The sequence below is a fragment of the Hylobates moloch genome, unplaced genomic scaffold, assembly GCF_009828535.3.
Source record: "Hylobates moloch isolate HMO894 unplaced genomic scaffold, HMol_V3 SCAFFOLD_2, whole genome shotgun sequence".
NCBI lineage: Eukaryota > Metazoa > Chordata > Mammalia > Primates > Hylobatidae > Hylobates > Hylobates moloch.
In genome coordinates, this window is record NW_026652277.1 from 147,273,959 (window position 1) to 147,300,534 (window position 26,576).

The following is a 26,576-nucleotide window of genomic DNA, read 5'->3' on the forward strand; positions in this document are numbered from 1 at the left end:
TGCTACTATTGAGTGGAGGAGAAAGGACAAACATGTTAAAAAATTAGTAGTAGCTATTAATTGACAAATGGATAAGCAAAATGTGGTCTATCTGTACAATGGAATGTTATTTGGCAATAAAAAGAAATGAAGTATTGATACATGCTGCAACATAAATAAACCTTGAAAATACTATGCTAAGTGAAAGGAACCAGTCACAAAGAGCCACATATTCTATGATTCCATTTATAGCAAACGACCATAATATGCAAACCATAGAGACACAAAGCTGACTAATGGTCACCTAAGAGTAGGGAGGGAAAGACGGGGAAGGACTGCTAATGGATACAGCCTTTCTTTTGGAGACAATAAAAACGTGCTAAAACTGATTGTGGTGATCGTTGCACAACTGTGAATATGCTACAAAACACTGAATTGTGCACTTTAAGTGGGTGAATTGTATGGTATGAGAATTATACCTCAATCATGCTGTTATAAAAGTGTAAAAGTACATGTCCCTAATAAAATATAAATTCTTCAAGTAAAAAAAAAGCAAGAAATAAATGTGAGATAAGTAACTAAATTACCAAACCAGCAATAAGACCTAAAATATCTGAAGGAATTCCTGTTTTCAAGGGGTCGGGGCAGTGACGCCCAAGGAATGGGGCCTTCCAAAGGTTTATGGAGATGGTACACCATGGCTGACTCTGCTCAGCAGTAAATGTGGCCAGACAGTACTTCCTCCTTTCCAGGTAAGGCTTCAGAAGGAATTCAGAGGTCAGGAAGGAGAGTCTGGATCAACCACAGAAAGGGGTCTATTCAAATTATTTTAAAAATAATATTGATAATTCTACTGGATTTTATCTCAGACAGCAAGTGGCCATTGTAGTCTCACCACACGTTTCACCTCAAGCTGTTGTCCAAGAAGGACTTCATCCTCCACCTGAAGTCTAAAAAGAGCCTAGAAAAGTACTAGGCTAGGGACATCTAGGCTATTAATGCACCACTTAGAGATGGGGAAAACCCAGGACAGTGTTACAGTGACTACCTAGTCACAGAAGTGGTACGTGGGTACCCAGCATCACTTTAATCCCCTGAAGGACAGAGCAGTCCCATTCTCCTTCCCTCCTCCCACAAGCCGGCAGAGGCTGGCCCTGCATGGCACAATGAGCAGAGAGATTCCAATCTCACAAAAGAACACATATTTTGGAGCATGTGGTCGGAATTATTTTCCTTAGCAATTGAAGATGGCAGTACAGATGGTGTTCATTTCTGCATTATATTTCCTAGTGTCAGCAAGGCCTTCATGAGGAAGCATTTAACATGGAAGAGCTGAATATACACTCACTCAAAAACAGAAGAACTGCAAGTGAAGATGGCTGGCCCAAGTTTGCTTGAGGGATGGGGGAGATAAAGCACTTTTCTAATGGGTGGCAGTGTTTCAATTAAAGGCATGCAATGTAAGCAAGTTAACATTATTTTAATTTCCTTTTGCTAGTTCTCTCTTAATGACTCCATCAGATGATACAATCCACCAATTACCTTGGACTCAAACCATGTGGTTGTGACACTGCCAGAAACTTGCTGGAAAAATGTTGTTTCTAGCACCAAGTAGCAACATCCTCTTGGAGACTGGCAGAAATCCCACAATTTATATTTTGCTTAGGCTCAGCTCTCTGTTCCCTCCCCCTTTTCACTTCCTCTTAACTCCCTTAGTGAGGGTTCTCTAATTGGGAAGAAAATGTCATAATATTAAATTTCCTTACCATTCATTTTTCTTCAGCTGGAAACCTAGTCCAATCCTTTAACACAAGTGGATATCCCAAATAACCACTGGGTGGTAAGCAAGTTCTTAACTTAAGCAAGTGCCTGGAGCAATTTAATGACCCCAAAACTCCTGTAAGATGGACTGGACTTGATTCGAAATTGGTCATGCAAAGAGAGTAGCAATCTGCAGCTAGAAGGGCTTTCTTGCAAGAATAAAATGTCTACAAAAAGCAAAAGAGTATCTACATGACAGGAAGACACCTTAAATATAAACCCTTTCATTCCTTTTTTAAAATAAATAATCATTCAATTTTTGTTATCTTTTATAGTATAAATAGAATCTCATATTCAGGATGCTTAATGTCAGAATCATGTACAAAATGCAAATATACCAGGATAGAGACTGGTTAAAAGCATGTACTTCAAAGTCAAACAAATTTGGGTTTACTCTCTACAGGACACTGAGCAAGTTACTTAAAATCTGGCCGGGTACGGTGGCTCACACCTGTAATCCCAGCGCTTTGGGAGGCTGAGGCAAGCAGATCACCTGAGATCAGGAGTTCAAGACCAGCCTGGCCAACGTGGCAAGACCCCGTCTCTACTAAAAGTACAAAAAATTAGCTGGGCATGGTGGCGTGCACCTGTAGTCGCAGCTACTCCGAGGCTGAGGCAGGAGAATTGCTTGAATCTGGGAGGTGGAGGCTGCAGTGAGCCGAGATTGTGCCACTGCACTCCAGCCTGGGTGACAGAGAGAGACTCTGTCTCCAAAAATAAAAATTAAAAAATAAAATAAAATCTATGAGCCTCAGCCACAGAATGGAAATAACACCTCACTCACAGGACAGCTGTAAGGATTAAATGAGATAAAGCACGTAAAGTGGTTAGCACAGTAAGTGTTCAGCAACGGTGGCAGCAACTGGTATTGTTACTATTATTAGAATCATTGTTCCAGAGTCCCATTCCATGTTCATTCTCATTCCATCCACCTCACTGGGTGTTCTAGGCCAAAGCTACTCAAGCCAGAATGTAAATCAACTTTGACCTCAAGAACACCATCTAGATCTGCTGATTTTTTACCTTTTTTCTGGCAGCAAGACTTTTTTGATGAAAGAAAGAAGGATCATTTATATTCTGTGCACGCTCCTTATGCCCTTACAGATAAGTAATAGGTAATCCACTAACTGGCTTATTTGAGTAGCACTGATCTGAGCCACACAGTTCTTGTACTGTTTGGTTGTTGTTGTTGTCATTTTTTGAGATGGAGTCTCACTTTGTCACCCAGCCTGGAGTGCAGTAGCATGAACACAGCTCACTGCAGCCTCGACCTCCAGGGCTCAAGCAATCCTCTGGCCTCAGCCCCGCAAGTAGCTGGGCCTACAGGCACATGCCACCACACCCAGCTAATTCTTGTGCTTTTTGTAGAGATTGGGTTTTGCTATGTTGCCCAGGCTGGTCTCAAACTCTCCAGTCTCAGCCTCCCAAAGTGCTGGGATAACAGCTGTGAGCCACCACACCCAGCCTCTCAAACTTTTATCATGCCTTCTCTGATACCTCTCTTCATTCATCAGTCCCACAGTCTCTACCAGACCCCACAGCTTTTATTAATAAGTTAATCACCTAGACAAATATTTACTCAATCTTTTGTGTGCTGTCATTGTGCCAAGGCTAGACACCTTAAAGTTTAATCTAAAGCTGCCTCCTTACATATCTTACGTTCATCCTAAAGGGTTTCTCTGTATTTAGTGAACTCTAACCTAACTGGATGTGTAAACAGACTGTAACCTACTTGTGTCAATCACCAAATTTTGACCAATCAAAGGTGGCCAACTGTTCAAACCATATTCAAAAAGGGCAAACAAACACAAAGCTGTAACCAATCTGGCTGTTTCTGTACCTCACTTCCGTTTTCTGTAGATCACTTTCCTTTCCCTGTCCATAAATCTTCTTTGACCACACGGTAGCACTGGAGTCTCTCTGAATCTGCTGTGATTCTGGGGGCTGCCCAATTTGCAAATCATTCTTTGCTCAATTAAATTCCGTTAAATTTAATTTGTCTAAGGTCTTTCTTTTAACACCACAAAGGAGAAGTTACTTCATGTCTCAAAGTTCCTACTTTGTAATTCAGCTGCAATTAGCTCCCTCACACTCTACTTCATCCATCCCCAAACCAGTCTAGGGAAAAATCAAATATTCCTACAAGCATTAATAGATATGGAAGAATACCCTAATCCTACTTTTCGCTAAGTAACTGTTGGTAGTCACGTTGTCTGAGAAGCTGTCCCTGTCACCCCTAGTGGAATTAGAGTAACTTGTAATGCTCCAAGGACACCCTCTTCTCCTAATGCATGGATTATCACGCTGAATTTTAACTAGTTTTGTTTTCTGCCCCATCAGTATAACTTCCAGAAAGGCAGGAAGCAAGTCTCTCTTGTTTCCTGCAAGCATAGAGCATTGGTGCCTGGCATAGAATAGGTGATCATTACGTTTTTAATCATTTGAATTAAACCAGATTGATCTAATTAATTGTAAGCAATTATTCCTTTGCCTTAACATCAAAAAAGAAAACCTACTGTTTCTTTCGATTCTCTCTGTTGAGCAAATATGTCTCTGACGTCAGGAATCTGGTAGTTTGTTTTTTTTCCTCAAGGTCTGGGAGACCGTCTCTACTCGCTTCTGAACTGCTGCTGCCTGGGTCCGGGTCAATGTTGATAAAAACACCATGCTTTCCTGTGGATCTCCAGCAGACTCTCCGAAGAGATTGGACAAACCAGCCTCTTTAAGCCATTCTTCTTCCAATTCTCCCTCTAAGACAGTAGAGAAAAGTGGTACTTAAATCACAAAATATAAGAACCTTTACATTTTTTAAGCTGTTAAAAATTCTTACTAAAACTCTTCTATTGTAACAAAACCACAGTGCTAAGAATCATTATCTAAAACTTGGACAACTGCCATATACTCCAGCTACAATGACATCAAATTTTAGATCGATTTCATATATACTCAATTAAAATTTTTAAATGACTTCACATGTAATTAACCTCTATAACTTCCCTGCAGATTAACCCAGAGGATGATACTGTTCCCCTTCCAGAGATGAGCAAAGAATAAAAAGATAACTTACTTCCATCAAGTTACAGAAGGAAGTCAATGCTGGGGCTATACATTAAGCCCAGTTTCTTGGCTTAAATTCAGTACTACCTCAGAGCCCAACATTAATTTATGGAAAGCCTTGTTTTCTCTGTTCACTGTAGCTGACAGGAAGTGCAGCAAAGAAGTTAACAGCATCAGAACATTGGGAACTAATCAATTTCAAATTAATTTTTCTAATCTTCCAAGTCAGCACATCAGATTATATATTTTTACAATGTTTTTTAAAAGCACAATATGTCCAGCAAAAAAGCTTATATAGGAAGATAATTAAAAACAATCAATTCAAAACACTGAAAGCAGGAAATATTCATGCAAATATTGTGTAAGATCTAATGAAAGTTATTTAAAAGCAGAAGGATAATTAGAATGGATTATTTCCAACCATCATATTTATAGAGGAAAATAAAACCGATGAATTGGGACACAAAAGACCTGGATCTGTACCCCATTTCTGCAACTTGATAGCCAAGTCTCTTTGGACAAGTCACTTAGCCTCAAGTTGACTCTGTTTTCTGATCTATAAACTAAAGCACACCTCTTCCAGCTATGCCATAACCAAAGGTGAGAATGTTATATGGAAGGAGCTTTGAAAAGCCCTGAGATAGACTGTATCACATGGTGTAGCACCGAGTCCTACCTATCTGTCTTTCTATACTATATAAATTTCTTGACGGCAGAAATCAAGTATTAATAACTTTGACTTCAAGAGACATAAGCCAGTGCTAGGCACTGTGCACACCAGACAACAAAAACAGTTTACTAGCATAAAAAGTAAGTCAGCAAGGCTGGGCATGGTGGCTCAGGCTTGTAATCCCAGCACTTTGGGAAGCCGAGGTGGGTGGATCACTTGAGGTCAGGAGTTCAAGACCAGCCTGGCCAACATGGTGAAACCCCCTCTCTACTAAAAATACAAAAAGTAGCTGGGCATGGTGTTACACGCCTGTAATCCCAGCTACTAGGGAGACTGAGGCAAGAGAATCTCTTGAACCTGGGAGGCAGAGGTCGCAGTGAACCGAGATTGTGCCACTGCACTCCAGCCTGGGCGACAGAGTGAGACAGTCTCCAAAAAAAAAAAAAAAAAAAAAAAAAAAAAAGAAGTCAGCCATTATTATTTATACTTTTAAAGTAAAACTCAGTATTGGTGTATAAAACCAAATTGCCAGAAAAAAAACCTGATATTGTTATACAACAAGCAAAATAAACAAGATTACTATGTAGAGTCATTTTTTCCATTAAAAAGTAGAAGTAAAACTTAAACAATTTGAAGTCTAAGAAAAGGTGTGGGCATGTAGAAAACATTCCCAATCTTCCTGATGATCACATAGTGCATAATAATCAATGAATCTAATTAATGTTGAAGAATTATCAAACAGCTAATGACACACTTCTATGTATCAGGCTTAAACACCGCTTTCTCAAACATATTCTCTCCTTATTCAGCAGACTAGTATGCTACTTCCATCTTGAAACATGGAGAAAGAAAGGGTGAGAGATACTATTAATTATCACAAATAAGCTTGACTTTATTGGTATCATATTTGGGAAACAATGAGAGAAAAATAACAAGAAGTTAAAGAATAAGTTAACCATAGTGTTCTTTTAGATCTAAGAAATTAAATTAAGAAAAATCCCCAAGTCTTCTTTTAAAGTTAATGTTGGTAGATTTTTCAAGCAATGTTGTAGCCAAGGAAAAAAATCTTATTTATATAGATTTTGCTACTTAATTAGATCCTAAGTCATTTAGTTAAGAAGTCATGGTGTTGAGAAGGAAGTCTCTATTAGTGGATCACAAAGCACTGATTGGGGCTCTCACATTTTGGCATTTATATATCAACTTATGTAAACATACTTACAAATGTATAGATGGCACAAGGCATAGAAAGAAAGCTAATACAACAGACAAGAGAATTGGACATGAAAAACTTGGCAACTGCTTGAATTTCAGAGATTAAAAGAAACGGTACAAAAAAAGTTTAAGTTTTACATGTTTCTTCCCAGAATATCAAATATTATAGCAGAGAATGGGAAATATGGCTGGAAAGTGACTCTACAGAAATTATGCACCAAATACAAGAAAGAAGTAAATATGGAAGCTAAAAACGGTAATGCCACCATCCACTGTCCAACTCTATATTTTTAGATTAGTTGGCTAAACATGAGCCATTGCATCCAATCTGGAGAACTATACTTTGAATGACAAAATAGCCAGGACCACAACAGGTCTTTGAAAAACACCCACAAAAATTGGTTTATGTGAATTTTCTTTCTAGAAAGTTCTTGGCTAGGAACAAGATAAATATTCTCAAATATATGAAAGGCTATCATGTAAAAATAGAAGAGCCTTCTTCTGTTCGTCCCAAAGACATAACTACAGCAAGAGAGTCAAAGTTAGAGGACAGCAGATTATAAATCAATAAAACAAAGATCAAAAGAACTCAAGCTGACCGACCACTAGAAAAATAGTATCACTGCAAAGCAGTGCTCTTTCTATCACCATCTGCACTCACTAGAGACCAAATGACAATGTGGCTACCACATTACAAAAGAAACGTAAAGGCAGGTTAGATGGTTTCAAAGATGAAGTCTAACTCTAAAAAGCTATGATACAGTAAGCTTAGCCAACAACATTCCAGCCATATCTATGACTAAGCTAACTTACTTATGCCACTTGTATCTGGCAGTTGCATCCATAAATCTGCCTCAAACAAGTATTTTTCAAGTTGAAAGGCAGTATCTTTTTTTGGTGGTCCTAGCTTTAATTTTTTTTTTGTTCTCTTCCTTTCTATGCATTCATTTCCTAGAAATACATATGCAAACAACAAAAGCTTTATTTAGTTAGTTATTACCATCAGGCTCTTTGACAACAACCACCTCTTGATCTTCTTGTCTGTTTTCACTAGATTTCTTGATGTTTTCTAGTTCTATCCAATAGTCTTCCATAGATTGTTCATCCAAAGAATCCTGGGAAATTGATCGATCAAATGGAGGTTTCTCCATAACTTTGGTGGTGGTGCTTTCCTGGTTCATAGTGTACTGGCCATATCTGCGACTGCAAATTCAAAAGAACACATGGTTTATTTTAGTACAAAAGGAAGCAGTATAATTTCTAAAATATCACAGCAATAAGCTGGAGAATCTGTTAACTCCTTAAGTTCTCCTTAATAAAACTAAAGGAACATATATTTTGAAACTGTTTACTCTGGATTATAATATGCTTGTAGAATAAACAGTTTCATGCTCCACAGAAAAGTGTGGTGAAGTACAAACAGCAACATGGTAAATTATTTTTCATTTACATTAAATGAAGACTCATTTTTCAAATCTATTTTTTAGTGACAAGGTCTTGCTCTGTTGCCAGGGTTCGAGTGCACCAGTGCGACCATAGCTCACTTTAACTCCAAATTACTGGGCTCAAGTGATCTTCCCACCTCAGTCTCCTGAGTAGCTACTACTACAGGTATATACCATATTGCCCAGCTAATTTTTTTTTTTTGGCAGACATGGGGTCTTGCTGTGTTGCCCAGGTTGGCCTGAAACTCCTGGCCTCAAATGATCCTCAACTGATCCTCCCACCTCAACCTCCCAAAGCACTGAGATTAAAGGCATGAGCCACCACACCCAGGCATAAGACTCATTTAAACCTGAAACTTTGTTTTTAAAAAGCAACACATTAAATCTTGATTACAAACTATTAATTGGGAATGAATTTTATATAATTTTTGTGTTTATCATTTATATTCATAAACCAAACTTAGTCAACTGTTATATAGCAAATATCTTCAACCGATGAAGCAGTATTTGAATTTCCATTTTATTTTTGAAATCAAAATATAAATAGGATGATTTAAGTTTGCTGTTATAATCTACTGTAGAAAGCAATTTCTAATCTTTATTTATAAATGGACCCATGATTTATATGTATTAAAAATTCCAAAATGTGGTAAAAACTCATTTATTAGCAATTCTGAGTAGCTTGGAATTACCTCAAACATTTCTCTCTCAGATATTATCTATGAAGAATAAATTGAATAAATAAGAGTATTTGTATAACTTCAAGTAAACAGGGTTTTTTGTTATAATTCATATCTTACCTACTTCTAAAATTGAAGGAGCTTATAATAAAAACCTATATATAATAAAATAATTTTTTGTTTTATTATTATTTATAGAGAAAACCATGCCTGATTCCTTAAAAGAAGAAATTTTTCAGCTTTGATGCTTTTCCTTTATATACGGTTGATATGGTTTGGCTATGTTCCCACCCAAATCTCATCTTGAATTGTAGTACCCATAAGCCCCATGTGTCCTGGGGGGACCCAACGGGAGATAATTTAATCCTGGGGGCAGCTACTTTCATGCTGTTCTTGTGATAGTGAGCTGTCATGAGATCTGATGGTTTCATAAGGGGCTTTTCCCCTTTTGGCTTGTTACTTCTCCTTGTTGCCATCATGTGACTAAGGGTGTGTTTGCCTCCCTTTCTGCCATGATTTAAGTTTCCTGAGGCTTCCCCAGCCATACTGAACTGTGAGTCAATTAAACCTCTTTCCTTTACAAATTACCCAGTTTCAGGTATGTCTTTATAAGCAGCGTGAGAATGGACTAACAATAAATTTTTTTAAAGAATACAATTTGAGTGAGGACAATAGTTGAATAATTGTTTTGCTATTCTAATTTTCAGACTGCTTCTCTCAAGAAGGACTTCCAGGAAGTAATTCTTTGTTTGCCAGATTGGTTTTACTTACTGTACATATTGAAAATAATTTTAAAATTACAACAAAATAATAGTGTGTGAACATTCACATTTAAATTAGCCTTTCCCAAAATTGTTTAAAATAGTAGGATTTTAATAGTACATAAGGGAGAGGGTCACTAAACTCTGGGCAAATCTATCCAGCAGCTTAATTCCACCTGGTTTGTTAGAAAAAGTCAAGGAACTTAATTGTTTACTGCTGCAAATAAATGCAGTATAACTGAGTACTTAGCTTTAATATGCTAATAAGCCAGTTTTATTCCTTTAAAGATGATTCTTCCTGCCTTGATTACAAACTTTATTAATGCTGGTTGCATACATGAATAAACAATCACTATACTCTCTCCCCAGTAGCAACCTTGGGGTGGTGATGGGTGGGAATTAGGACAGGGGCCAACAAGCCTAAGTCTAGACATGTTTGTGAATCTCTTTCCCTAAGTCTCCATTGTTCATTGTTTGCCTTCTTCATCCCTTAATTCAAGGGGTACTTCCTCCTTCCCTGGCCTCAATCATCCTGTTTACATCTGTGTATTCCACCTGGGACCCCATATCCGGCTCCAATGGCCACTACATAGCCAGTATTTTTCTTGTAGAGTTTTCACTCCTGATTCTTACATTAACATGTAAATGAGAAAGTCATCCCTCTCTTAAAAATAAAAAATATATTTTTTAAATTTCTGGTTCAGCAGCTCAACTTATCTATATTGTTCATATTCCTTACTTCTGCCTTACCAGGATAGCTAATGTTAATTTACAGATGACTGCCAGATTCATTTTTCATATTGCATGTCAAATATACAGATGGCTTATCCTTTTGTTTTCTCTCTCATAGTGTGAAATTGACCACCTTACTTCTGTCTGCTTTAACTCTTACCCCCCTGTGAGACCACAATAAGTACTGTAAACTATAATGACTAACGCCAAATACTTTGGTTTATCTGCTCACGGGAAAAAGGTGCAGTTGAACTAGAAGTACATTAAGCCGTTCACTCCTGAAGGAATGTGTTTATTCTGGCAAGAATTTTCCAGTAAATTTCCATTAAGATAGCATGTGCAGAAAAATGCAAGGTCATTGAGTAACACCATTGTTACATAAATACACCATCTATATCAAGCCTTGCTTTCAAAACATGCATAAAGCAAAAATTGAATAGCTTAGTGCTGATGAATTGACTCAATATTTTGACTTTAATAAGATTCAGAAGCTGAATAGGTTTGTGATAACCTAAAAATACTGAGTCATGGAAAGGAGGAATTTTCTTTTTCTTTCTTCCATATTTTTTTTGATCACTGGTAAATACTGCAAGAACACATTTTCATTTTTAAATAAGAGGGGATGAGGAGTGGGAAGGAGGCAGCCATTCAGTAATAGACTACCCTCCTTGGCCAACCTGCCATGTATTTTTTAATTTGTCTAAAAATGTAAGTGAACATTCCTTCAGTTTACATCAATGAACATGTTGTGTTACTTCTTTTCTTTGTAGAATATATTCTACTTTTGTACTTCAGACAGTCAGTGACTAAAAGTCTGGACCTTCCTGAAACTATTCTGCTAAGAGGCCAGTTAACTGGTTTCCTCTTTTCTGTTTTTAGGAGTATGTTATATGATATCATGTCCATTCTGCAAATGGGGTTCAAAAACATAAAGCAACATCTGCTAGATGTAATGAAGTACAGATCAGAAATATTTTATATCTCCAAAAGATCCAAGCTGACACATGGTGTTGAAATCAAAGAAACACACAGTTTATACCACAGGCAACTACCAGTGACCCCTACCTGACTTTCTATCAAGCAATTATTCCAAGTTCCTTCCTCCTCCCTCTCCCTCCAGAATTCTGTGTGCTAATCGTGCCATGGATATGCTTCAGAAGCTCCCGCATTTCTCACCTTTTACAACTATAATGACAGAACTAGACACTGTCCTCTAAAGGAAGTTGCCAGAGTTGCTCTATAAAGAATCGCTTCCTAGCTTGCTGTACAAGTCACGCTCTTTCCAATACACCAGAGTATAATCATTTTGCCTTTTTTACCATGAACACTCACATCACAAGCAAATATTCACTTTTTTACCATGGACACTCACATCACAAGCAAATATTCACTTTACAGACCCTGATGGGCCTTCCTGGAATCTTCTTTTCCATCTTGCTAGCATGTCCTCCATGCTCTGTTTACAAAAATGAGGGCTTTGTTTTGTTGTATTTTCCCCAGGTATATGCTATCCCATTTTCCCGTGATACATTTTCCACCTGGTCAGTGAATTTCAAAGGCACTGATATCATTCAGGGTATGAGTAATAATGCCTGTTATTTATTTTGTCATAGCAAATATTAAACTGGTCTGACATTTTTTCTTTACAAAGAGGTGGGGGTTGCCATTGATTATACTGAGGTCAGCTAGAAGATTGATGATTTATTCTGCTATCAATGCAGTCAGCTCAGTCAGCAAAATGAAATGGAAACATATGGAACTGGGAGTCTAAGTGCCAAATGATTCCAGCTCTACTTAACTGCAATCTTTGGTAAATCACTCACTTTCCAGCTCTACTTAACTGCAATCTTTGGTAAATCACTCTTTCTCTACTCCTCACTTTTCCTGTCTAAAAAATGGGAAGAATAACAATGGCCTTGCTTGCTTGCTTTGTTGTGAAAATTCTTACTGAAGTGGCTCATAGGTAACCATGAAAAAGTTCCCCCAGGTAAACTTGTGCTGTACTAACTGCATAGAACTGCCCCCAACACTGTTTAATAAGGTCCAGAGAAACCACATATCCTCTAGAATATTCTCAAGCTTTTTGGTCTCAGGACTCCTTTACACACTTAAGATTGTTCTAAGACCCTCAAAGAGCTTTTGCTTATGTAGGTGATATCTACTGATATTTATAATATTAAACGCTGAAACAAAAAATTTTAAATACTATTCATTTAAGAATAAACATCTTCACATAGATAACATTAAAAAGGCCATTTTTCAAATAAAAATAGTGAGATGAGTAGCACTGTTTTATATTTTTGAAACTGCCTTTAATGTCAAGCTTAATAGAAGACATCTGGATTCTTACATCTGCTTCTGCATTCAATCTTTTACAATATTACAGTTCATGTCATCTCTGGGAAACTCCACTGTATTCTCATGAAAGAATGAGAGTGAAAGAGGCAAATAACATCTTAGCGTTATTATGAAAGCAGTTTTACTCTCCTAGACACCTGAAAGGGTCTGGAGAGCCTCAGGTGTTCCCAGACCACACTTTGAAAACCACTGTTTTAAGAATTCTCAAAAACAACACATAATGGGTCTGAAAATGCACATTTGAATTCTATGGGCAAAACTCCAGAAAGCCCTCTGAGAGAAACAGCCTTGCTTTCCTAGTGACTGGACCTATTTCTTTGTTTTTGTTTAGTTCCGTATCTTTTCACAAAAACTGGGACTTATTCCAATATATCCATATTTAATTTATACTATAATAACAAAGAATTAAAACATCATGAAAAAAATCCCTCCCTTGCCAATATTGTTAATCATTTGCTGGTGTCCATTATGTGTAAGTGGCAGAAGTTCTCTCTGGGCATCCCCTTTTGGCCAGTATATTTGAAAATGTGCCTTAATGTGCCTTTGTCATCCCTACCCTCTACCTAAAACCCCTTCAGGGAAGATTTATTTGTAAGTAGTATGTTTCTTCTGAGCTCGTATATTTAACCATCTGGTCCAATTTCTACCTTGTGTTCCCTACCCTGTTAAAAGTCCTATCGTGATGCTTTATATCCAGTCTGTCTCCCGATTCTGACCCTTCGAGGCATTTTTGTGGTGGCCCAAAGTCAGCTTTCTTGAAGACCTCTGATCCTAGCACCTGTTTTGTTTTGTTTTCTTACAAGATCCTTTCTAAAAAGGATATACTTTCCTTCATGTTCCCTATCCCACTTTTATTTCCATGCAGGACAAGAAGTGACTGAGTTGGGATATACAGACAGTATAAGACAGAAGAATAAAGTTTATTTTTGTTTTGGCTTTGTTCTGTTTTAATGTGTTAAAAAAAAAAGGCAGTGGGGTGGGGGTTCTTCCTCAGATCATGACTTACAAACCATAATGACTAAGAATATTTTAGAAAAAGCCATATGTATTGAAATGTAAACATTAGAATGCTATTGCACCTCAGAGATTTAAACTTATCCCATCATTTTCTAGATGAGGTAATGAGGCCCCAAGGTTAAATCTTCCCCAATTTTACCCAGCAAAGGGGTGATAAAATCGAGATTAATGCCCTCATTTCTTCTTCAGTGGTCACTTTAATATGTCAAACAGACTAAAAAGGGTAGGATTTACTTTGTTTTCCCCACATGCATCAATCTTTCCGAGTTTGTATTGCGTACAACCAAGGCAAAAGTAATCTTGTTGACACAGTCTATAATTTGCACTTTCAAATGACCATTACACTCATCAAGAAAAAAATACATTTAAAAATCAAACCATATTTTTTAAAAGGGATGAGAATTCTTTTCCAATGCACTTTTTTTTTTTAATTTTTCAATTTTTTTGTTTTTTGAGATGGGGTCTCACTGTGTCTCCCAGGCCGAAGTGCAGTAGCACAATCATAGCTCACTGCAGCCTCAAGCGATCCTCCCAACTTAGCCTCCCTGACTAGGTGGGACTACAGGCACACACCACTTCACCTGGTTAACTTTTTGTAGAGACAGTCTCCTTGTATTGCCAAGGCTGGTCTGGAACTCCTGGCCTCAGGCAATCCTCCTGTCTCAGCCTCCCAAAGTGTTGGGATTACAGGTGTAAGCCACTGTGCCTGTTCAGTGCACTTTCTAAAATATGGTTTGTGGCCAGGCACAGTGGCTCACCACTTTGGGAGGCTGAGGTGGGAAGAGTGCTTGAGCTCAGAAGTTCAAGACCAGCCTGGGCAACTAATAAGACACCCATCTCTATTTAAAAAAAAAAAAAAAATTGTGTCATGCTGGGCATAACTTTAAATATTCTGTTTTTTTAAGAAACTTTGTTTTGTAAATTTTGAAATTTTAAAATTTAATACTGTTTCTTTACATTATATTGAAAAAAAAGCATGTTTCTCATGTGTAGATTTCTCTTTTGTTTCAGCAGTCATATTAAAGAACTACTGTAATCACTACCATGGTGCGATGGTAAAGCTTTTAATACTGTGTAATGGCCCTGTCCATCAGAATACGCTGAATTTGAATGACTATGAAGAGCTGCAGCCTACGAATGACCCAAGTTATTTTTACCCCTTCGAAGAGAATGCCTACTGTTGTTTAGCTGAAAGCAGTCATTATTAGAAGTGGCTCTGACATCCAGGAAGAAAGAACACTGATAATGCCTGAAGGCAGTAAGAAGTTGATTAGAAAGCAATACCACATCACTCACCCCCCCACACACCCATGCAACCACCGGAACCCAGAGAAAGAATCTAATCTTTTCTATCTGACTCAAATGCTATAGTCTTAAGGATGTACTGGATTTCACATAAACTTACTTCTTTTCCTCTTTGCATATCTTACCCTTTTCATTTTGGGAAAAAAATGAAATTTACTTATTTCTTTCAGCTTTCCTTTTCTTTAAAAGTAAAAGTCGCGGCCGGGCGCGGTGGCTCACGCTTGTAATCCCAGCACTTTGGGAGGCCGAGGCGGGCGGATCACGAGGTCAGGAGATCGAGACCACGGTGAAACCCCGTCTCTACTAAAAATACAAAAAAATTAGCCGGGCGTGGTGGCGGGCGCCTGTAGTCCCAGCTACTCGGAGAGGCTGAGGCAGGAGAATGGCGTGAACCCGGGAGGCGGAGCTTGCAGTGAGCCGAGATTGCGCCACTGCACTCCAGCCTGGGCAACAGAGCGAGACTCCTTCTCAAAAAAAAAAAAAAAAAAAAAGTCGCGGCCAGGTGCAGTGGCTCACGCCTATAATCCCAGCACTTCGGGAGGCCGAGGCGGGCGGATCATGAGGTCAGGAGATCGACACCAGCCTGGCCAACATGATGAAACCTCGTCTCTATTAAAAATACAAAAATTAGCTGGGCGTAGTGGCACACGCCTGTAGTCCCAGCTACTCTGGAGGCTGAGGCAGAAGAATCGCTGGAACCCAGGAGGCGGAGGTTGCAGTGAGGCGAGATCGTGCCACTGCACTCCAGCCTGGCAACAGAGCAAGACTCTGTCTCAAAAAAAAAAAAAAAAAAATCATTTAACATCTTGTATAGTGCTTTAGAGTTTTTCAGTGTTCACCCACTTTTTGCTTTGTTTTTTGCTACTCACTTTTGACAGTGGGAAGAAAAAAAAAAAAATCAGCAGAACAATAAGCAAATGACCTGATTATCCTGTTTATGTCACATTACCTAAGCAAAACTGAGAAGAGAAGCCCATTAATGACACTGTTAAGAGCTAGCTTTGAAAACTTGGCTTTATCACTTTTAGAGAAATACATGATACAACCAATTCATAGGGGCTGGGTTTTTTGTTTGTTTTGTTATTTATCGTTGCGGCTTTCACTCTACTTCTTCTTTTTTTTGTTTGTTTGTTTTTTGTGGTTTTTTTTTGAGACGGAGTTCCACTCTTGTTTCTCAGGCTGGAGTCCAATGGCGCAATCTCGGCTCACCACAACCTCCACCTCCCGGGTTCAAGTGATTCTCCTGCCTCAGTCTCCCAAGTAGCTGGGATTACACACATGTGCCACCACACCTGGCTTTTTTTTTTTTTCTTCTGTATTTTTAGTAGAGACAGGGTTTCTCCATGTTGGTCAGGCTGGTCTCGAACTCCCAACCTCAGGAGATCACCCACCTCGGCCTCCCAAAGTGCTGAGATTAGAGGCGTGAGTCACCACGCCTGGACTCACTCTACTTCTTGACATCACTAAAAGAATAGGGACATAGTAACCACTGCCAGGTCTGGTAGAAAGAAGGGAGGGAAGGCCTAGAAAGAAAGGAATATGGGAAAGGGAGAAGACAGCCAAGGCAGGTTTCAAAAATTCACTTCCTTTTTAGATACAGACACGAGGAACATTATAAGGGAAAATGGTAGGCTACCACTGGCCAGACATAGGTTTCTTGCTTTAGAGCTCTGGTTCTGGGTAGAAGTGAGATCCTCTTTGTTCCTGAGCTTGCCAAATCTCTCAGGAAGCAGTTTTTCCTCCTCAGTTGGAGGTACAACTCAACAAGTAGCCAAATGGGAACCTGGGATCTTAATGTTAAAATCATCTTCCAAGACAAGGATGAAGGTATCTGTAGTGGGGCTTTGACATAAAAATCTCAGGATCTTGGAACATGGGTTCAAAGCATATCCACTTCATTCAATTATCTGTCACCATGACTTGCATCCACCTGATACCCTGGACCGGATGTTCTTTCTCCAGGATCCTCTCTCTTTTTCTTGTTCTGGCCAGCTGTAGAGCCACCTGGAAATTAAACACCAGTAGCTACCTTGCACTCAGAGCATAGGCTCTCCAGTTTGATCTGTTTTCCAGCTGTCATTACTCAATTTCATATCTCAGTACCTTTCTCTGTGGGGCTGGAATAACCTTGCTTCTGTAGCCTCCCCACATCCCTTACCACATCCTGCACTGTGATGATCTGCTCATGTGTTTGTCCCCACCATTAAATTATGTGTTCCTTGGGGGCAAGAATCCATGTTTCTTTTTTCTTTTTTTTCCTCTTAGTATCCCTGGGTTCAAGCAAACTGCCATAGCAGATGTTGGTGAACTGTTCAATTATTAAAGTACTACTGCCTCTGAAATAATTTCTAAGGCATTTCTTATTTAATTGCACAAAACTACGAAGAAATGAGAGAGAGGGATGAAAAGTAGATAGTAAAGAAATCAGTCATCAGGAAACTCTAAAATTCATAAGGTAAATGTTCTATGTCTCCATGATGCTACTTGTGGATGTTTAGTCTACAAGTAGGTTTCCTAAAGGAAACAGAAACATACAAAAGGAAGGGCTGTGGTTGCATATGAGATTGTAACTAATATTAAATTACAAACAAGTTTCAGCTTAGAGTTTTTTTAAGCACACATTCCATAATTCCATTCTTCACCTTAATCTTTAAAACAAATAAATATTTACTGAATGGCTGACTCTCTGGTTGGGTGGCTTATCACAGATGTTGCTTTAACCAAGCTCTTCAAACATTTAGTGTGAGGTAGATGACAAAAGATACCAGCACCAGTTATGGGTGGAATTTTCCAGTTCCTCACTAAACTAGTGGCCCAGATAACTCTTTCTAGCATAGGCCTCCAGGTCATGGCCTTTACTTCAGGATTGTCCCCAACACTCCTCAGGCCCTACAGTGGTTCACCATTCCTTCTTCAGTAAGAATTTCATCTCCTCTCTGGCCGTTTCTGCCACTGTTATCCACTCATTCTCAAGTCATCCCCTGCTCAATTGTTTCCCGAGATTTAGACCAATAATTTGAGGTAACATCTATAGTCCCTTGCTCTGGCCTAAATGCTACTTATTCCCCGCCAAATTCATATATTGAAATCCTAACTCTCAAGGAGATGCTATTAGAAAATGGAGCCCTTAGGGAGGGGATTCGTGCTCTTATAAAGGAGGCCCCAGATGGCAGCCTCGCCTCTTCCATAATGTGAAGGACATGAGAAAGCCAGCCCTTCCAGACACCCAATCTACCAGCCCTTTGATCTTGAACTTTCCAGTTTCTGAAACTGTGAGAAATACATTTCTGCTGTTTATAGGCCACCTAGTTTATGGTATTTTGTTACAACAGCACAGACTGAGACCCCCTTCCTGGCATCCCTGCCCCTCCCCTGGGTCTGTTTCTCAAGTTCTCCAAGGTTTGCCTGAAGCCCCCTCACTGTCCATTATTAAAGTTGTTCTTTCCCAAGATGGAGCCCGGCTTCCTCAGAACAACTGTCTAGTACTCAGTTCTTGTTTCACAGCAATCATATAGCTTTAGAGGTAGAATTCAGCATCTAAATTTTTTGTCAACCTTTATCCATTCGTTTTTATTGTTCTTGGCAAATCAAATTTTTCGCCTTTTCAGTTTCAAAGTTGTGCTCCTGTTTTCTTTCTGAGAAATCTATCAAGTTCTGAAGACATTTTCAGGGATAAAATGAAGAAAGATTCACTAATGAAGATTAAAGGTTTTTCCACCTCCCCTCATAACTGGTCACTCAAAATTCCCCCATCATAATTTCTATTAGTTCAGAATCTCATCACTACAGTTTGCCAATACACCTTAAACATGCAATGATACAGATAAATTTACACCAAGATGCAAATTCCCTCACATATAAGACTTAATATACTTCAAGATCTGGGATGCAAGAAAAGTATTTAAATATCAGCCAGGAATTTCATTCTGGCTGCTGACTGACCACAGATTTATACATTATAATATTCTGATATCCCTTCAGTTCATAAAAAGTTGCTATTGGTTCATAATACTTGTCATGATATAAGCACTAACAAAATACTTGTTGACATAACACAAAATTATAAACAATGTTTTGAAATTTAATATTAGAATAGTACTGAATATAATCGTGGTTTTCCTTATTTCCTATAGCAAATATATTGCCCTTCAGTAGGACTTTTATATAACTTTCCATGCTAATAAAAACATCAACACAAGGCAATGGTGAATTTAAAAAAAAATCTGATAATAACAAAAGCTACATACACAGCATATTATGAAAGAGACATGGGCATTATTATTAAACTCTTCTTGGTTCTTTGTGATTATCCACTGCAATAAGGTAGAGAAATCATCTCATATCTCAGTGAGAGTAGGGGAGTATAAAACCAACCTTGCACCAGCCAGCAAAAGAAAAAACATAGACAAACAGTGGATGAAAATATTAAAAGTGAAAGGAGATTTGTGTTTATGTTAGAAAATATAAATGTAGAAGATATTTATAAAGTAATGTTGGTGAATAGTAATACAACAATTAAAAACAGCAGCACTTCTGCGGTAAATACCTAGATAGGAAAAAAGAACACTGCTTCCCTTATGCTATAACTGTAATTTTATGAGCAGCTCAAAATAAACTTCAAACATTACAATGCTCCACTGGTAAGTATGGAAGGCCAGGAAGTGTTTTTATATGCAAAGTGCTAAAAGTCAGCTCTACTAGGGGGACAGAGAGGATGGAGAAATAACTTCCAGCCAAGCAAATAATTTAGCCAAGCTTAGAAACAATTCATTTGTATTTTCTACCAAATGTCTTCAGCAGTGAGTAACAAAGTAGAATATGCGAATACTACTACAAAACAATCTTTCTTAAGTGAGATTATCTAAAGCCACTTTTTTCTTAGCATATCTGAAACGCTGAGCCCAAGACAGATGTCAATGCAAGCAGCCTAAAAGATACATGAAATATAAAACAAGAACTGAAGACAATTTCCACATGCAAAAGCTACTTGTAGGTTAGGGCAGGGAATTTAACCTTAACATTTGAAGGAAAAAAAAAAAATCCAACTGACCAGCCTGGGCAACATAGTGAGACATTGTCTCTACAGAAAATAAAACAATTAGCCAGGCACAATGGCATGTGACTGTAGTCCCAGCTACTCAGGAGGCTGAGGTGAGAGGATCCCTTGAGCCCAGAAGTTCAAGGCTACAGTGAGCTATGATCATATCACGGCCCTTCAGCCGGGGTGACAGAGCAAGACCCTGTCTGGAAAAACATACACACACACACAACTCACAAAAACAAGCATTTTCAGTAAAAGCCACTGAGCTTTGTTTAGAGGATAGGAACAGGGCTCATAGGGCAGTGAGGCCTAACATGAATATGAGGGACGGACAAAGGTTTTACAGGAAGGGATTGTGGGAACCTGAAAATGTGAGGGGAGGAGAGGTAGATGGTAGAAAAAACACTTTTAATAAGGAAGCACAGTTAATGCTATTCTTGTGCAATGCCACATCATCTAGCACAATATGGGCATATTGAGCTCCAGCAAATGCCACCCGCAGACACATCAAATTCTAGGCAGATTAAACCCCACAAGCTGGAAGTTTATGACCCTGTCATAGCTTAATTTCTGACCTGATCCTTAAGAAATATCTCTACCTTCCAACCCTTAGTCTCGGGCTCATTACCAGGCTTACACTAGCCTACTGCTTACCTGTTTTTCACATGGAGTAGCAAAATTCCCACTTAACCAAAAGCAATATGGCATCAGGTTCCAAAATGTCATTCCCTGTGGGGATCTGAAACAGCTGAAGAAGAGCATAAGTAGTTCATGGCCTCAAGAGTTGCCCCGCTAGCTACAGCCAAGGCTGTCTTGGCACTCTATAGAAAGCTGATTCTGGCCGGGCGCGGTGGCTCACGCTTGTAATCCCAGCACTTTGGGAGGCCGAGGCAGGCGAATCACGAGGTCAGGAGATCGAGACCACGGTGAAACCCCGTCTCTAATAAAAATACAAAAAATTAGCCGGGCGTGGTGGCGGGCGCCTGTAGTCCCAGCTACTCGAAGAGGCTGAGGCAGGAGAATGGCGTGAACCCGGGAGGCGGAGCTTGCGGTGAGCCGAGATTGCGCCACTGCACTCCAGCCTGGGTGACAGAGCGAGACTCCGTCTCAAAAAAAAAAAAAGAAAGAAAGCTGATTCTGTATCAGTGTCCCATTCAAGGACTTCCGCCTCTAGTCTTCCCATTTCCATCCCTCTGCTTCTCCTCTGCTTTTCCCATCGCTATACACCTGGATCCTCCTCTCTGCCCAGTTCCTATAAAGAAATGATCCAAGTTGACTGATTTCTACTTCTCCCCAAAATGCTGTCTGCTACATCACTTTCCTGAGCCCTAAATTCTGCACCGGCCAAGGCTTCCAGGACCTCGACTGAACCTCAGCAGAGGTCTGAGCTACCCATGTCCCTGCTTGTCAGGAAAGAGAGATGGAAGAAAGAACTGTTGTGTCAGAAATCCATCACTTCAGAAGAGATTAGTTAATGAGCTATTGAAAGGCTATTGAGAGGCTCAGTCGGGTGCGGTGGCTCATGCCTGTAAGCCCAGCACTTTGGGAGGCCAAGGCGGGAGGATCACCTGAGCTCGGGAGTTCAAGACCAGCCTGACCAACATGGAGAAACCCCATCTCTACTAAAATACAAAATTAGCCAGGCGTGGTGGTGCATGCCTGTAATCCCAGCTACTCAGAAGGCTGAGGCAGGAGAATTGCTTGAACCTGGGAGATGGAGGTTGCGGTGAGCTGAGATCATGCCATTGCACTCCAGCCTGGGTGACAAGAGCAAAACTCTGTCTCAAAAAAAGAAAAAAAAAAAAAGAAAAGAAAACAGAGCCTGTAGAGACCATAAAGTTATAAAAGATGATGAAAGGGTTAAGAGCATGTAATATCCTCCAGGGCAGAAGTCAGTATTTATGCTGTATCACAGCCATGGAAGCCAGTGTAGATGACAGCATCAAAAATAGAACTTCCTTTACCATCTTGCCAGGGTAAGTCTGCAGGAAGATCAAGGTTGTCAGATACTCTAAGGTAAAGATCAAAGACTTAGAACTTTTTCTTGTTCTTTTTTTTTTAACTCAAGTGTTTGAGGGACAATTGTTAAAGGCTCTTACCTCATGAATGACTTCAGTTATCTGCAAAAGCCAGTTCCGTAAAGTAAAATGCACAGTTTTTATAAGACAAATATTGTCAAACTCTAAGCATACTTTCATACGCCAACCAATCTAATAGAGAAATGCTAATTTCTTAATCCAATAGTTTTATGAATACAGTTTTACTGAACAATGCCTACAGTTTTTCATTGGTCTTTTCTCATTACAGATATTAATCAGAATTATGTACTTAGGTTTTATTATAAAAATCACTGCAGTTATGGTTTTAAAAGGAACTTCATCCACATAATATACATTTTCCATTTCAAGTAATACAGGAGACAGTGAAAAAAACAGTGAAACTGGAATGAAGCCAACGCTTAATGTTTTGGTGGAGTGAGACTATAGAACTTGAGTTCCTGCTTGTTAATAATAAACAGATCACTAAAGCTGTGATTCACACATTCATTCAACAACTACTGACTCCCTATTAATTGCAAGGCAACTATACATGCTGATGTTTGAAGTCCAAAGAAGCACAGGGCTTTACCGCTGATCTCTGAATCTACATTTTGATAGAGGAGATAAAATATGTAGGGAAGGGCAGCCTGGCTTCACACCATATGAGTGGGACAAACAACGGGTGTTGCAGTGCTCACTGCCAGTTAAACGTAGGCAAGGACTAGATGCCAAAAAGTGTTTAAAAATGTCAGTAGCACAGTAGGCCAGGTGCAGTGGCTCGTGCCTGTAATCCCAGCATTTTGGGTGGCCCAGGCAGTAGATCACGATGTCAGGAGTTCAAGACCAGCTAGGCCAATATGGTGAAACCCCGTCTCTACTAAAAATACAAAAGTTAGCTGGGCATGGTGGTGCGCGCCTATAATCCCAGCTACTTGGGAAGCTGAGGCAGAAGAATCGCTTGAAGAACCTGGGAAGCAGAGGTTGCAGTGAGCTGAGATCGCGCCACTGCACTCCAGCCTGGGCGACAAAGCGAGATTCTGTCTCAAAAAAATAATAAAAAATAAAAAATAAAGTGTCAATAGCACAGTAAGAGGAGGTGAGAAGGGAGATTCCAGTCTTTTGCTATGCCTCATTTTAATTCAGTAAAGCTCTCCCAGAGCCAACAGTGTCTTCCTGTTGTTTGGTTCAATTTTATTTCCCTCTAACTTAAGCCCATTTCCTCTGAGCAAATAAAGAAGTAATTAGTGTCCTCTTTAATATTAATCCCCTCCTGGGAAAAGTTTAAGGCAGTCCTTTCTTACACCTTGAGTTGGCCAATGAGTTTTACTCCTTTACTTTTTTCCCCTATATTTTAAAAAGCAATGTCTTGTAAATACAACCTGAAGTACACATTCTTATTGACATCCAAATCATGAAGTACCTACAGATAATAGCATATCATCTTGGTTCTGAAATTTTTCCATTGGGCCTTTTTCAGATTGGCTCTTACTCTGCCAATGAAAGCTCCACGTTGACATTAATTATAGAAACAGGTACATATTTAGGCCCAGGTGGGAAGTCCTTGGCACAGATACCAAAGTTAAAAGCCTAATCATAAATGTTTTTTGCTTCCTAACTGAGGAAATTAGCACTGTTATTAATTGCTTTCCATGGTTCTCGTTTCTTTTTAAGAAAGGCTTTGCTGATCATTTGCATTAATATTATGCTAATAAAAGGGGACAGTAACTAGTTTAGTCTCTTCAGTAGTAACTACAGATCAAAAAGAGGTAATTTGCATGTTTTCTTAATTGGAGTAAGCTGGCATTTACACACTCATTGTCACCGTTTTTGAAATTTAAAAAAAAAAAACAAAAAAACTTAATACATGTTGGCCAGACTGGACAGGAGTAATTTCTCCAATGGAATCATCTAAACTCAAGTATTTCAAGAGACATTTTGCTTCTAAGCATGAATCCCAAATGACAAGGATGAGTATTCAAACACAGTGCAACCATCTGCATCGCAAAATACATTTCAGTTCCTCTCTGCAGAAGGAATTCATTTACCGTGGAAGGCCATTCACTTCCACTTCTGAGTGCTTATTCCTCAAAAAGCTTCCAAGTATTGTGAGAACAATGATTAAAAGAGGATCTTTCCATCTGTGCTGCATTAGGCTGCAACACAGACCCTCCTGCAGAAACAGTTTTTGCATAATTCATTATGCCATTTTAAACCCTAATCAGTGAATTGCAATAAGCGATGGAGTATGCATGACAGAAAAGAGACTGACATTTATTAGCTGCCTCCTAAGCATTCACCTAATCCTCACTTTGGGCTATTGCTCCATGAATCATGGTATACGGTCACTCATCTTATCTCCAATAGGTTCTTATTCCCACCTGAAGTGTTGTCATCATTTTTAGCCCATACTAATGTCTCCAGAAAAAGTGTTTCTTACACCATTATCACTGTATAGTGTGGGAAGGAACTACTACTGGAAGAGAGAAGGTGGCATATCTTCAGGTCTACTGTTCACCATGTGAGCATGGCTGATACATCCTACAAGAAACATCCTACAAAAGGAATGACAATATCTTGTCTCTTCTCCTTCTCAAAATCATATAGCACTAACCTGTTAGTAGTGATTTTTCACCTATAAAACCATAATTTCACCTGCCAGTTTGCCTTGGAAGTGGCAAGCAAGGACCTCTCTGGGTCCCAACTTACACCTCAACCACAGAATCTTTGTCTTGATTTTGTTATTTGGAGATCTGTTTAAGGATGCACTGGAAAAGAATTTTATGATTACAAAAAAATTAAAATAAAATTGCCTTAGGCACCTCAAATGAAAAAAAACCGTAAAAGTGATAGAATCCTTAAGCTTTAAACACTGAAAAACTGATTAAGCAGAAGGTATCAATGATGGCATGCAATGTATATAATTTTAAAACAGCAAAATTAGTGAGAAACTGTGTGGACATCACAGTTGAGGATGAGGAAAAATCTTACACTAAAATTTCTCACTTTCCGTTTCTAATTCCCTAGGTCATGGTAAAAAGAAAAACAATATATTTTGAGTTTTCTATTTATAGCTAACAGTAACATCTGACATATGATAAAGTTCTTCAGTTTGGTGATTCAGTAAGAATCAAGAGAATCATCTCAAAAACACAACTTGAACTGAGTTCACTGGTAGTCTTCACTGAAACAAATTTAAAGTCAGTAACTCATAAGAATTGAAAACAACTAAACATCACTTTATGGAATCTTAAAAAGCACAATTGTGGGGGTAATGGGAAACCTTCCTGAGGTGTTTCAAATATGAGAAATAAATTGGTATTTTAGAACAGTGCTGGCCAATAGAAATAAAAGGTGAGGACAAAAGTTATTTAATATTTTTTAGTAACTACATTTACAAAAGTGAAAAGCAGATCAAATTAATGTTAATTTTATTAACCCACGCAATATACACCAAATATTATCACTGCAACATGTAATAAATATGGCAATTATTAATGAAATCCTTTTTTTTTTTTTTTTTTTTAAAGACAGAGTCTTGCTCTGTCGCCCAGGCTGGAGTGCAGTGGCGCAATCTCGGCTCACTGCAAGCTCCGCCTCCCGGGTTCACGCCATTCTCCTGCCTCAGCCTCTGGAGTAGCTGGGACTACAGGCGCCCGCCACCACGCCTGGCTAATTTTTTTGTATTTTTAGTAGAGACGGGGTTTCACCGTGTTAGCCAGGATGGTCTCGATCTCCTGACCTCGTGATCCTCCCGTCTCGGCCTCCCAAAGTGCTGGGATTACAGGCGTGAGCCACCGCGCCCAGCCAATGAAACCCTTTTTATTCTATTCTAAGTCTTTGAAATCCTGCACATAATTTGCACTTCCATCATAACTAAATTTGGAGCAGACAGTCCAAGTGTTCAATGACCACGGGTTGCTGATGACTACTGTCTTGACAAGGTAGCTTTAGAATGAATGAGGCAGTAGGCAGGTTCTCCTTGTAGAGTCCAGCAGATACAATTGCTGTCATTCCTTCTCACTGCTAACATGCACAAGTTAATGCCTGTTTATCTGCAAAATATTTGTTTTCTCATTGACTCAGCAAATATTCAGAGAAAACCTACTTTATTCCACACTATGCCAAACTATGGAATGCAGGTGTACTTCAGACAAGATTGGCCTAGAATTTTTTTTATTTTTTATTTTTTATTTTGAGGCATAGTCTCACTGTCACCCAGGCTGGAGTGCAATGACGCAATCTCGGCTCACTGCAACCTCTGCCTCCTGGGTTCAAGTGATTCTCCTGCCTCAGCCTCTGTAGTAGCCAGGATTACAGGCACTCGCCACCACACTCTAGCTAATCTTTTTTGTATTTTTAGTAGAGATGGGGTTTCGGCATGTCGGCCAGGCTGGTCTTGAACTCTTGGCCTCCCAAAGTACTGGGATTATAGGTGTGAGCTACCATGCCCGGCCTG

General features: G+C 39.1%; 1 protein-coding gene across 1 annotated transcript in view; it reads right to left on the reverse strand.

Annotated features, from left to right (window-relative positions):
- The window catches only part of ARHGAP18 (Rho GTPase activating protein 18), a 133,743-nt gene that overhangs the window by 57,839 nt on the left and 49,328 nt on the right, over window positions 1–26,576 (reverse strand). The window contains 3 exon segments of the mRNA XM_032158904.2: window positions 4,317–4,374; window positions 4,376–4,550; window positions 7,743–7,945. Of these exon segments, the coding sequence (XP_032014795.1) occupies window positions 4,317–4,374; window positions 4,376–4,550; window positions 7,743–7,945 (436 nt within the window).